At 42.3% G+C, this 13,228-nt stretch overlaps 1 protein-coding gene across 21 annotated transcripts in view; it reads right to left on the bottom strand.

Moving 5' to 3' along the window:
- Positions 1 to 13,228, bottom strand: part of AOPEP (aminopeptidase O (putative)) — a 464,323-nt gene that overhangs the window by 148,111 nt on the left and 302,984 nt on the right. For 19 of the 21 annotated variants that reach the window (XR_007518652.1, XR_007518651.1, XM_049895757.1 and 16 more), the window contains 2 exons: positions 10,839 to 10,941; positions 9,846 to 9,953 (listed from right to left, as the gene is read on the bottom strand). Coding sequence is in view for 19 of the 21 variants with exons in the window: in XM_049895757.1 (XP_049751714.1) it covers positions 9,846 to 9,953; positions 10,839 to 10,941 (211 nt within the window). In the remaining 2 variants the exon portion in view is untranslated. The remainder of the gene's footprint in view (positions 1 to 9,845; positions 9,954 to 10,838; positions 10,942 to 13,228) is intronic. The other 2 variants (XM_049895765.1, XM_049895752.1) reach the window with 1 other exon arrangement.

The following is a 13,228-nucleotide window of genomic DNA, read 5'->3' as shown; positions in this document are numbered from 1 at the left end:
ATTCTCCCAGTCAGTAGCTGGGCTTTTCACTTTTTTTATGAAGTCTTTTGATGAACAAAAGTTTTTAATTTTTATAAATTTATTTACTTATTTTGTCTTTTGCTGTTTGTGCTTTTGTTACTATATTAGGTAATCTGTTGTTAAAAGCTAGTTGCCCATGCTTTTTCTTCTAAGAATTCTATGGTTTTAGTTTACACATTTAGGTCCTTAATCCATTTTGAATATGTTTTTGTATATGGTGTGAGGCATGGATCCTGTTTTGTTTTTTTGCATGTGGAAATCTAATTTTCCCAGAACCATTTTTTTTTAATTAATTTTTATTAAGCTTCAAGTGAACATTTACCATTCCAATCAGTCTGTCACATGTAGGTTTACATACATCTTACTCCCTTCTCCCACTTGCTCTCCCCCTATTGAGTCAGCCCTTTCAGTCTCTCGTTTCGTGCCAATTTTGCCGTCTTCCCTCTCTCTCTATCTTCCCATCCCCCCTCCAGTCAAGAGTCCAGAACCATTTTTTGAAGAGACTCTTCTTTCCCCATCAAATGGACTTAGCACCCTTGTTAAAAATCAGCTGCCTACAGATGTGTGGAGTGATGGTTAAGACTGTGAGTCAACTTGGCTGGGACATGATTCTCAGTGTTTATATGTGATCACTCCCATGATTGAATCTGCTATGAGTAGCCAATCAGCTGAAAGGGGTTTTCCTTGGGGGTGTGGCCTGCATCTGAATACAAGCAGATATTCTGGCTTTTTTGCTCACTCTAAATCCTGCAGCTGTCTCCTGTTTGTCTGACCTCCGGTTCTTGGGACTTGAGCTTTCAGCTTATCTGCCAATTTTGGGATTCATCATCTTCACAGCCTGTGAGCAAGAGCCATGCTCTCCAACCTGCCGATCTTGGGTTCACCAGCCCCTGCGGCTATGTGAATCAAGAGAAGCCTCTATCCTGATCCACAGACTTGGGATGTTCCAGCCTCTATAAATCACCTGAGCTGTTTCCTTGATATAAATCTCTCTCTATATATTTATACACTTTACTAGTTTTGCTTCGCCGGAGAACCCAGTCAAAGACACTTGGTGCTGAGAGTGGTTCCAGAGAAACAAAATTGTAAGGATGAGTTTTCTAAATTGGTTCTCAAGTCTGGTTAGTCTTAAAGATGTTGATGACTCTGCTTCCAGCAGTAAAGAGGGCACTGTTAATCCATGGCTTGAGGTGGCAACACAATTATGCAAAATATCACCACCAGTAGATCAGGTATTGGTGAAAAGCGAGGCTTTGGATGAATACATGTGTGATATCTTTCTACAGTTTTGTCAGAATGAGAAGTATAAGGTAGCTAGTTGGTTGGTCTTACTTTCGCTAGACAAACTGGTAAAAGAAAGAGATGCGCCCAGGGCTTCAGAGTCAAAGCTCAAGTGCTGCATAAATGACCTCAAGGCTTCCACTTGTGCTTAGAAAGAAAGCTTTCTTTCTTGTAGTAACAGAGCTGAAATTGCCAAGAACCAGACCCAGAGTCTTATCATAAGAGTGGCTGAATTATAATGCCAGCTGAACTGCCAACCTCGAGAGGTGTCTTTGAAGTTAAAGCAAGGGCATTGCTTGGGAAGAAATGGGATTCTGAAACTTGGGATGGGGACATATGGGCAGATAATCAGGAAGCGGGGGACACTGAGCCCCTAAATTCCATTGAATCACTTCTGCCAGCAGAATCACTCCCACTGAAGAGATTAATTCATGTTTGTCTGCTAAAACACCCTGTCCAGAAAAACCTTTAGCCCCTCCACACCAATCTAATGAGATTAGCCCTAGTCCAGCTGCCTCTAAAGAGCCCTTGCCTGAGTCGTTGCCTGGGGCATTGCCTGAGGCAGATGCTTCACAAGACAATGCTAAATGTTCTCAAAACAATTCCACACTACAGATTCTGGCTTCTAGACCTATAGCTAGACTTAAGTCTCAGCGAGTCTCAAAAGGTGAAGTACAGAGTGTGACCCAGGAGGTGGTATGCTACAATCCAAAAGAATTGCTTGACTTTTCTAAAATGTACAAACAGAAACCTGGGGAATATGTGTGGGAATGGCTATTAAAGGTGTGGGTAATGTTGCAAGGAACATAAAGATAGATCAGACTGAGTTTATTGATATGGGTCTACTAAGCACAGATACTTTATTCAGTGTTTCAGCTCAAGAAGTTAGGAAAGAATCTAATAGTTTATTTGGCTGGGTTGCTGAAGCATGGATTACAAGGTGACCTACACGAAATAAGCTGAAGTACCAGACCTGCCTTGGTATACTGTGGAAGAAGGTATGCAAAGAATTAGGGAAACTGGCATTCTAGAGTGGATTTATCAGGTTAGATTTACAGACCCACACATGGAGTGCCCAGAGGACATACGTTTTACCACAACTGTGAGGGACAAATTTGTGAAGGGAGCTCCGGCATCCTTGAAGACTGCTCTGATTGCTATTTTATGTAAATCAGATTTGACAATGGGAACTGCCCTGACTGAATTAAGACACCTAACTACAATGGGGCTGATTGGACCCTGTGGTAGTAGGTGCCAAGTGGCTGCACTCAATCGCCAAAGACAAGGTGGGCATGGTTACAGTAATGGACAGGGGAGTCAAAGCAGTCATCAGAATAGTCTGACTCATACGGACTTATGGTTTTGGCTACTTTAGTCATGGTGTCCCTAGGAGTGAAACAGATAGGAAATCTACTAAATATTTACTTGATCTGTACAAATGGATGAATTCCAGGTCAGGTGAACAGCAGTCTAACCTGAATCACCAGAACAGAGAGTCACAGTCCCTCAATCAATTCCCAGATTTGAGCAAGTTTAAAGACCCACAACCCCTTGAATGAAGGGGAGGCTGGGTCCCCTTGAGGAAAGACTCTAATACACTGCCAAAATTTTTTACTGCTAATCTTTCTCCTGGCCTTTTCCAAAAGGATCTACGGCCTTTTACAAGAGTAACCGTTCATTGCGGAAAAGGAAATAATCAGACTTTTCAGGGATTACTGGATACTGCTTCTGAGCTGACACTAATTCCAGGAGACCCCAAACGTCACTATGGCCCACCAGTCAGAGTAGGAGCATATGGGGGTCAGGTTATTAATGGAGACTTGGCTCACATCTGTCTCACAGTAGGCTCAGTGGGTCCTTGAACCCAGTTCCAGAATGGATAATTGGAATACATATATTCAGCAACTGGCAGAACCCTGACAGTAGGGATCCCTGACAAATACTGTAAGGGCTATTATGGTAGAAAAAGCCAAGTGGAAGCCATTAGAACTGCCCTTACATAGGAAAATAGTAAACTGAAAGCAATACCGCATCCCTGGAGGGGTTGCAGAGATTACTTCCACCATCAAGGACTTGAAGGATGCAGGGGTGGTGATTCCCACCACATTCCCATTGAACTCGTCTATTTGGCCTGTGCAAAAAAAAGAATGATCTTGGAGAATGACAGTAGATTATCGAAAATGTAACCAGGTGATGACTCCAATTGTGGCTGCTGTTCCAGATGTCATTTCCTTGCTTCAGCAAATTACTACCTCTCCTGGCACCTGGTATGCAGCTATCGATCTAGCTAATGCCTTTTTCTCCATACCTGTTTCGAAGGACCATCAGAAGCAGTTTGCCTTTAGATGGCAAGGCCAGCAATACACCTTCACTTGCCTACCTCAGGGCTGCATCAACTCTCCACCCTTATGTCGTAATTTAGTCCGCAGAGACCTTGATTGATTTTCCCTTCCACAAGACATCACACTGGTTTATTACATTGATGATATTATGCTGATTGGACCTAGTAAGGAAGAAGTGTCAATCACTCTGGACTTACTGGCAAAACATTTCTGTGCTACAGGGTGGGAAAGTAATCCCACAAAAATTCAGGCACCTTCTACCTCAGTGAAATTTCTAGGGGTCCAGTCGTGTGGGAAATGTCAAGATATTCTTTCTAAAGTGAAGGATAAGTTATTGCATCTGGCTGCTCCCACAACAAAAAAGGAGGCACAAAGCCTAGTGGGCCTCCTTGGATTTCAGAGGCAACATATTGCTCATTTAGATGTGCTACTCCAGCCTATTTATCAAGTGACTCAAAAAGTTGCTAGTTTTGAGTGGGGTCCAGAACAAGAGAAGGCTCTACAACAGGTTCAGGTTGCTGTGCAAGCCACTCTGCCACTTGGGCCATATGATCCAGCTGATCTGATGGTGCTTGAAGTGTCAGTGGCAGACAGAGATGCTGTTTGGAGCCTTTGGCAGGCCTCTATTGGTGAATCACAATGCAGACCCTTAGGATTTTGGAGCAAAGCCCTGCCATCCTCTGCAGTTAACTACTCTCCTTTGGAGAAACAGCTTCCAGCTTGTTATTGGGCCTTAGTAGAGACTGAAAACTTAACCATGGGCCACCAAGTCACCATGCAGCCTGAGCTTCCCATCATGAACTGGGTGTCGTCTGACCCACAGAGTCATAAAGTTGGATGTGACAGCAGCACTCCATTGTTAAATGAAGTGGTATATATAAGATTGGGCCTGAGCTGGACCTGAAGGTACAAGTAAGTTGCATGAGGAAGTGGCCCAAATGCCCATGGTCTCCAATCCTGTCACATTACCTTTGATCTCCCAGTCTGCACCTATGGCCTCATGGGGAGTTGACTGAAGAAGAGAAAACTCATGCCTGGTTTACAGATAGTTCTGCATGATATGCAGGCACCACTCGAAAGTAGACAGCGGCAGTACTACAGCCCCCTTCTGGGACCTCCCTGAAGGACGGTGGTGAAGAGAAATCCTCTCAATGGGCAGAACTTTGAGCAGTGTACTTGGTTGTTCACTTTGCTTTGAAGGAGAAATGACCAGATGTGTGATTATATACTGATTCATGGGCTATGGCCAATGGTTTGGGCTGGATGGTCAGGGGCATGGAAGGAACATGATGGGGAAATTGGAAAAAAGGATTTATGTGGGAGAGGTATGTGGATAGACCTCTCTGAATGGGCCAAAGAAGTGAAGATACTTTTGTCTCATGTGAATGCTCACCAAAAAGTGACCTCAGCAGAGGATGATCTTAACAATCAAGTGGATAGGATGGTGCTTCTGTAGAAACCAGTCATCCTCTTTTCCCAGCTACTCCCGTCATTGCTAAGTGGGCTCATGAACAAAGTGCCCACCATGGCAGGGATGGAGGTTATGCATGGGTCCAGCAACACGGACTTCCACTCACCAAAGCTGACTTGGCTACAGCCACTGCTGAGTGCCCAATCTGCCAGCAGCAGAGACCAACACTGAGTCCCGAATATCACACCATCCCTCGAGGTTATCAGCCAGCAACTTGGTGGCAAGATGATTACACTGGACCACTTCCATCATGGAAGGGGCAGTGTTTTGTCCTTACTGGAATAGATACGTACACTCTGGATATGGATTTGCCTTCCCTGCACGCCATGCTTCTGCCAAAACTACCATCTGTGGACTTACAGAATGCCTTATCCACCGTCATGGTATCCCACACAGCATTGCCTTGGATCAAGGGACTCACTTCACAGCAAATGAAGTGTGGCAGTGGGCCCATGCTCATAGAATTCACTGGTCTTAGCATGTTCCCTAACATCCTGAAGCAGCTGGCTTGATAGAATGATGGAATGGCCTTCTAAAGACACAATTACAGTGCCATTTAGGTGGCAATACCTTGCAGGGTTGTGGCAATGTTCTCCAGGAAGCTGCATATGCTCTAAACCAGTGTCCAATACATGGTGCCGTTTCTGTCATAGCCAGGATTCATGGGTTCAGGAATCAAGAGGTAGAAATGGGAGTGGCACCATTCACTATTACCCCTAGTGACCCACTTGCAAGATTTTTGCTTCCTCTCCCCACAACCTTATGCTTTGCAGGCCTAGAGGTCTTAGTTTCAAAGGGAGGAATGCTCCCACCTGGAGACACATCACTGATTCTACTGAACTGGAAGCTAAGAATGCCACCTGGCCACTTTGGGCTCCTTATGCCTCTGCATCAACAGGCAAAGAAGGGAATTACCATACTGGCTAGTGTGATTGATCCTGATTACCAAGAGGAAATGAGATTGATATTACATAATGGAGGTAAAGAAGAGTATGTCTGAAATGCAGAAGATCCCTTAGGTCCTCTCTTAGTACTACCATGCCCTGTGATTACAGTCAGTGGACAACTATAATAACCTAATTCCAACACGACTACTAATGACCCAGGTCAGTCAGGAATGAAGATTTGGGTCACCCCACCAGGTAAAGAAGAACAACCAGCTGAGGTGCTTGCTGAGGGCAAAGGGAATACAGAATGGGTGGCGGAAGAAGGTAGTTCTAAATACCAGTTATGGCCACTTGACCAGTTGGAGAAACGAGGACAGTAATTGATATGAGTATTTCTGCTTTGTGTGTGTGCATCAAATATTTTTGTTTTCTTCACTTATAAAATATAAGATGTAAACGGCGTGAGTGCGTTTTCGGTCGTACACGTGTTGGTTTTATCATGTTAGACACAAGTATGACTTTATAATTGTCTTTATTCAGAGATTATGTGTGGTTTAAGGAGATGTCTACATGTGCCAAGTTGACAAGGGGTGGACTATGATGGATAAGATTGTGTGTCAACTTGGCTGAGTCGTGATTCTGACAGTTTATATGTGATCACTTCCATGATTGAATCTTCTGTGAGCAGCCAATCAGCTGAAGGGGAGTTTCTTTGGGGGTGTGGCCTGCATCCAAATATAAGCAGATGTTCTGACTTTTTTGCTCACTCTGAATCCTGTGGCTGTCTCCTGCTCATTTGACCTCTGGTTCTTGGGACTTGACCTATCAGTTTATTTGTGCCAATTTTGGGATTTGTTGATCTTCACAGCCTGTAAGCAAGAGCCCTGCTCTCCGACCTGCCAATCTTAGGTTTGCCAGCTCCTGCGGCTATGTGACTCAAGAGAAGCCTCTATTCTGATCCACAGACTTGGGATGTTCCAGCCTCTACAGTCGAGTGAGCCATTTCCTTGATATAAATTTCTCTCTATATATATTTATACGCTTTACTGGTTTTGCTTCTCTGGAGAACCCAGCTAAAGACATGTAGGTTTGTTTTCAGACTCGATTCTATTCCATTGGTCTTTGTATCTATTGTTATACCGGTACCAGGCCATTTTGATTACTGTGGCTATATATTATGTTTTGGAACTCTAGTGGCACAGTGATTAAGTGCTTGGCTGCTAATCAAAAAATCTGCAGCTCAAATCCCCCAGCTGTTCCTTAGAAACCTTATGGGGCAGTTCTACTCTGTCCTATAGGGTTGCTGTGAGTTGGAATTGACTTGATGGCAACGGGTTTGGTTTTTCGGTTTTACAGTATGTTTTAAAATCAGGAAGTATCAGCCCTCCTACTTTGTTTTTCTCTTTCATTATTGCTTTAGCTATTTGGGGCCTCTTGCCATTCCATATGAAGTTGAGGATTGATTTTTCTGTTTCTGTAAAGAAGGTTGTTGGAATTTTGATTGCGATTGCATTGAATCTATAGATTGCTTTGGGTAGTGTTGACATTTAACAACATTAAGTTTTCTAATCCACGAACATGGAACATCTGTCCATTTATGTAAGTCTTCTTTAGTCTCTTTCAGCAGTGTTTTATAGTTTTCATTGCGTAAGTCCTTCACATCCCTGCTTAGATTTATTCCTAGGTATTTTATTCTCTCTGATGCTATTTTAAATGGAATTGTTTCCCTAATTTCCCTTTCATGTTTCTCATTACTGGTGTAAAGAAACCCAACTGATTTTTGTTTGTTGACTTTGTACCCTGCAACTTTGCTAAATTTCTCTATTAGCTCTAAAAGTTTTCTTGTGGACCCTATGGGAATTTATATACATAGGATCATATCATCTGTGAATGTTGTCTTTCTTAGATGCCATTGAGTTGGTTCTGACTCATAGTGACCCTATGTACAACAGAACAAAACACTGCCTGGTACTGCACCATGCCCACAATCATTGTTATGCTTGAGCCCATTGTTGCAGCCACTGTGTCAATCCATCTCATTGAGGATCTTCCTCTTTTTCACTGACCGTGTACTTTACCAAGCATGATGTCCTTCTCCAGGGACTGATCTCTCATGACAACATGTCCAAAGTATGTAAGACGCAGTCTCGCCATCCTTGCTTCTAAGGAGCATTCTGGTTATACTTCCTCCAAGACAGGTTTGTTTGTTCTTTTGGCAGCCCATGGTATATTCAATATTCTTCACCAACACCACAATTCAAAGGCATCAATTCTTCTCCGGTCTTCCTTATTTATTGTCCAGCTTTTGCATGCATGTGAAGTGATTGAAAATACCATGGCTTGGGTCAGGTGCACCTTAGTCTTCAAGGTGACATCTTTGCTTTTCAATACTTTAAAGGGGCCTTTTGCAGCAGATTTGCCCAGTGCAATGCATCTTCTGATTTCTTGACTGCTGCTTCCATGGGTGTTGATTGTGGATCCAAGTAAAATGAAATCCTTGACAACTTCAATCTTTTCTCCATTTATCATGATGTTGCTTATTGGTCCAGTTGTGAGGATTTTTGTTTTCTGTATGTTGAGGTGTAATCCATACTGAAGGCTGTGGTCCTTCATCTTTATCAGTAAGTGCTCTTCACTTTCAGCAAGTCAGGTTGTGTCATCTGCATAATGCAGGTTGTTAATGAGTCTTCCACCAATCCTGATGCTCGTTCTTGTTCATACAGTCCAGCTTCTTGTATTATTTGCTCAGCATACAGATCGAATAGGTATGGTGAAAGGATACAACCCTGACCCACACCTTTCCTGACTTCAAACCAATCAGTATCCCCTTGTTCTGTCCGAACACTGCCTCTTGATCTATGTGCAGGTTCCTTATGAGCACAATTAAGTGTTTTGGAATTCCCATTCTTCCCAATGTTATCCATAATTTGTTATGATCCACACAGTCGAATGCCTTTGCATAATCAATAAAACAGAGGTAAACATGTTTCTGGTATTCTCTGTTTTCAGCCAAGATCCATCTGACAACAGCAATGATATCCCTGGCTCCACATCCTCTTCTGAATCCGGCCTGAATTTCTGGCAGTTCCCTGTTGATATACTGCTGCAGCCAGTTTTGAATGATCTTCAGCAAAATTTTACTTGCATGTGATATTAATGATATTGTTTGATAACTTCTACATTCAGTGGGATCATCTGTGAATAGAGATATTTTTACTTCTTGTTTTCCAGTCTGAATACCATTTCTTTCTTTTTCTTGTCTTATTGCTCTGGCTAAGACTTCTAATACAATACTGAATAGAAGTGGTAAGAACGGGCACCCTTGCCTTTTACCCAATTTCAAGTCGAAAGCTCTCAGTCCTTCTCCATTAAGTGTAATGTTGGCTGTTGGCTTTTCATATATGCCCTGAATCATATTGAAGAACTTCCCTTCTATTCCAATCTTCTTTAGGGTTTTCATCTTAAAAAGGTGTGAGATTTTATCAAATGCTTTTTTTTTTTTTTTGCATCCATAGAGACGATCATGTGGTTCTTTTCCTTTGTTCTATTGATGTGGTGTATTATATTAATTGATTTTCTAATGTTGAACCATCCCTGCATTTCTGGAATAAATCCCACTTGGTCATGGTGTATGACTCTTAATGTGCTGTTGGATTCTGTTTTCTAGTATTTTATTGAGGATTTTTGCATTTATATTCTTAAGAGATATTGGCCTGCAGTTTTCTTTTCTTGTGGTATCTTTGTCTGGTTTTGGTATCAGGGTTATGTTTGCTTCATACTAACCCCCACATGCCACACCCTCTCCAACGGTACATCGTGAAACCATGAGAATCCCTAAATTACCTGGGAAAGAATCAACTGTCCATGAAATCTGTGCACAAATTTTCTTAAAAACGAAAAATAGGTTTCATCTCCAAATCTTTTGGCAAGGAAACGAAGAAGGAAATAGCCCTAGAAGAAAGAAAGAAAGAAAGAAAAAAATGCCTATCAGGGGTTCATCAGAAAAATGCTCACTCAGTAAACTCTAACTTACCTACTGCATATCATCTGCTTCTAGAATGTCCCATCTCACCTGTCCCAGGCTGTCCTTTATGTTCTTACGAGTAAATTTGGGTGTGGAAAGTAAGGATCGATGACCTTCCTTTCAAATCATTTGTTAATGTCAGCATCATCTCTGATGTTACTGGGTTATATGAAGTCTGGTCACCCATCAGGGATAAAAAGGGAACAGAGGCCCAGGTTCTCTCGACCCTGGCTATCATAAAGACCTTTACTGCTTACAATGCTTCCTGATTACTCCTGTCTCCTATTTGGACCCTTAAAAAAAAAAAACCCAGTAGATGTTGAGTCATTTTCAAATCATGGCGATCCCACGCGTGTCAGAATAGAACTGTGCCCCACAGGGTTTTCAGTGACTGATTTTTCAAAAGTAGATCGCCAGGCCTTTTTTTCCAAGGCCCCTCTGGGTGCACTCGAACCTCTAACCTTTCAGTTAGCAGCCAAGTGCGTTAAGCATTTACACCACCCAAAGACTCCAGTTGGACTTTTACAGAGATTTTAAGGCTCTGCTCCTCAAAGCTCGCATGAAGTATGGGAAGGAAGATACAGGGCAGGGAATATCTTGGCTTCCTTTGATTCATACCTTTGAAATGTGGCCTTACTTCTTTAGTATGAAGTGCTGCAGTTATTGGACAATCAGATATCTGACCATTCAAATGTTATTACAACGTTGATTTCTTTTCTTTTGCCTCAGCCATGTTACCGATCTTCATTGCTTCTATATATAACCCAAAAAGGGCTGAACCACATTACCTTCTGCCACTTTGATACACTTACCTTCAAATAATGAACCTGCATGAAAGTCTTCTCTGGATTGAGTCCATGTTTGACAACAGATGCTCCTGAGTCACTCACGTGCCCAGTGTTCTCTCTGTTAGGTCTAAAATGATGGAGTAAAATTTTCTTTATGTAGCACATACTTAACAAGTTAGATTATAATATCGTCTTATTTCTTATGTTTAAGTGTTGCTCAACGGCATCTTAATTCTATTCAATACCAGGTATAATTCAAAGCAGTTTATATTATAAATTCATATACTGAACAAGGAGAGATTTATATTTGCGTTGGCAACCTGAGGTTGGCTACTGGCAATATTTTACATCAGCTTATCCAAGATTAAAGCTTGCCAGACCCTCAAGGAATCTAAGCTGTAGTATGAATTATTTAAGAACCTGTAACTTTTTTTTTGATGGGGATGAAGGTCTGGGAAAAACACTGGAAAATGTAGATTTAGTTGGGAGAATAAAGAACTTACATCTTTAAAAAAACATTTTTTTGAAAGCCCCAATGTTATCCATTTCTCTTGATTCATACTTAATAATTAAGGCTCCTTCAAGAAATATGTGTACCCTGAAGCCATTTTTGAGTCACAAAGAATACTGAATATACTGTGGACAGCCAAAGAAAGAACAAATACAAATACAACCAGAATGTTCCTTAGAAGTGAGAATGGTGAAGACTTCGACTCGTGTACTTTGGACACATCACCAGGAAAGACCCATTGCTAGAAAAGGACACGATGTCCGGTAAAGTAGAGGGTCAGCGAAAACGAGGGAAATCCTCAACGAAATGGATTGACACAGCCACAACTACTGACCATGAAGACGGTGCAGGACTGGGCAATGTTTTGTTGGTCACCAGGTGTTGGAGCCAACTCCATAGCAAATAACAAGAAGTATGGTGTAGCACAAGGCACATGCCTTTGGAATCCAACAGACTTAGTTTTGAATCTCAACCCTACTTCTTACTAGCTGTTACTTCCTAGCTGGTTACTTAATTTCCCTAACTCTACCCCGAGACTATGGTCCTATGACACCCCTTTGACTTAGTACTGCTGCCATTCCTGGAAACCACCTCAAACAATAGACAGGCCTATAAAATAAACAATAACACCTGAAAAGAACGTGCTCTGTAGAACAAGCAATTATAGGAACCCAGGGCCAGAAATGGAGAGAGCGCTGACACAGCGTGGGGACCGCAACCCATGTCATGGAACACTTCGTGTACAATTTGTCAAATGAGAAACTAATTCGCTCTGTAAACTTTCACCTAAAACACAATAAAAATATTTTTTTAAAAATCTCTCTCAATATACTCACTTGTAAAATGTGGATAATCCTGTCTACCTCCCCAAGTTCTGTGAGGAGCAACTGACAAAATATATGCAAAGCCTCCAGCAAGGGTCATGGATACAGGAATTACTCAATAAACAATAAAATATTTAAATTTTGTAGCGATAAATACTGCTGAATTCAAGGTTCATCATCTGATGTAAGAGGCAGTGGGTTTAGGTGGTTCTTTCACAACCTACTGCGGCCACAGGCACAAACGTGTATGGATGCTAGACTTGAGGGAAAGGGCCTGAGGATGACCCAGCTTTCCAAAGCAGTCCCTTTGCAGGGTGCTCTAGCTGCCAGGCAAAAACCACTGATTTTGTCTCAGCAGAATATTCCAGTGCATCACCCCAGCAGATACAGGCACAGAACCAGCAGATATTTAAGGGAAAGAAGAGAGTGACCAGCCACTAGAGCTAACTGCGTAGTTTCCATTTTACTACCTGATCTCCGACCACATTTGCAAGGGTAACTAGTCCCTTTCTTCTTCACTGAAGACGCCCTTGAAAAGTATTGGCTTTCCTCCCTGCTCTCAGGTTTGTCATGGGGTGAGTGTTTTTATTGTGAAAACCCCACTAGCTTTGATAGGAACCTCCCACCATACACCTGGGTGGGGGAAGGCTTCTCACAGGCAGCCTGCACTCAAATCGGTTTTCCTAGTCTCTAGCGAGACCCCGTTGCTCTGAGTGTTTTATGCCCTTGAGCTCTGACTTCAGGCTTCTAGAAGGGGAGTGACCCCAAAAAGCATGTTTACCTCTGCTCCAAAAGCTGGCTTCTAGGCTCCAATTCCTAAAGAAGCCTTAAGTTTCTTGTTTTTTCTCTTTGCCTAAAAATGTCCTTCCAGAAAACATCCCTTTCTTACTCTCTTCTTCCATCAGCTCCATATCAAGAGCGCTCAAGAAAATTCTTTATGCTGACAGCATCCAAGGTAAACATACAAGTTCCCATGAGATTCCTTTTAAAGCACTTGATGCAGGGAGAGCACTGCCCAGGCCAGTGTCCCATGGAACCAAAGGGGTGGCTTTTCTGAGGGAAAGACGTTCCTTCAGTGA

Source organism: Elephas maximus, chromosome 9 (genome assembly GCF_024166365.1).
Source record: "Elephas maximus indicus isolate mEleMax1 chromosome 9, mEleMax1 primary haplotype, whole genome shotgun sequence".
NCBI classification, from domain to species: domain Eukaryota; kingdom Metazoa; phylum Chordata; class Mammalia; order Proboscidea; family Elephantidae; genus Elephas; species Elephas maximus.
The sequence above is the reverse complement of the archived record's forward strand: the minus strand, read 5'-3'. Positions and strand labels throughout refer to the sequence as shown.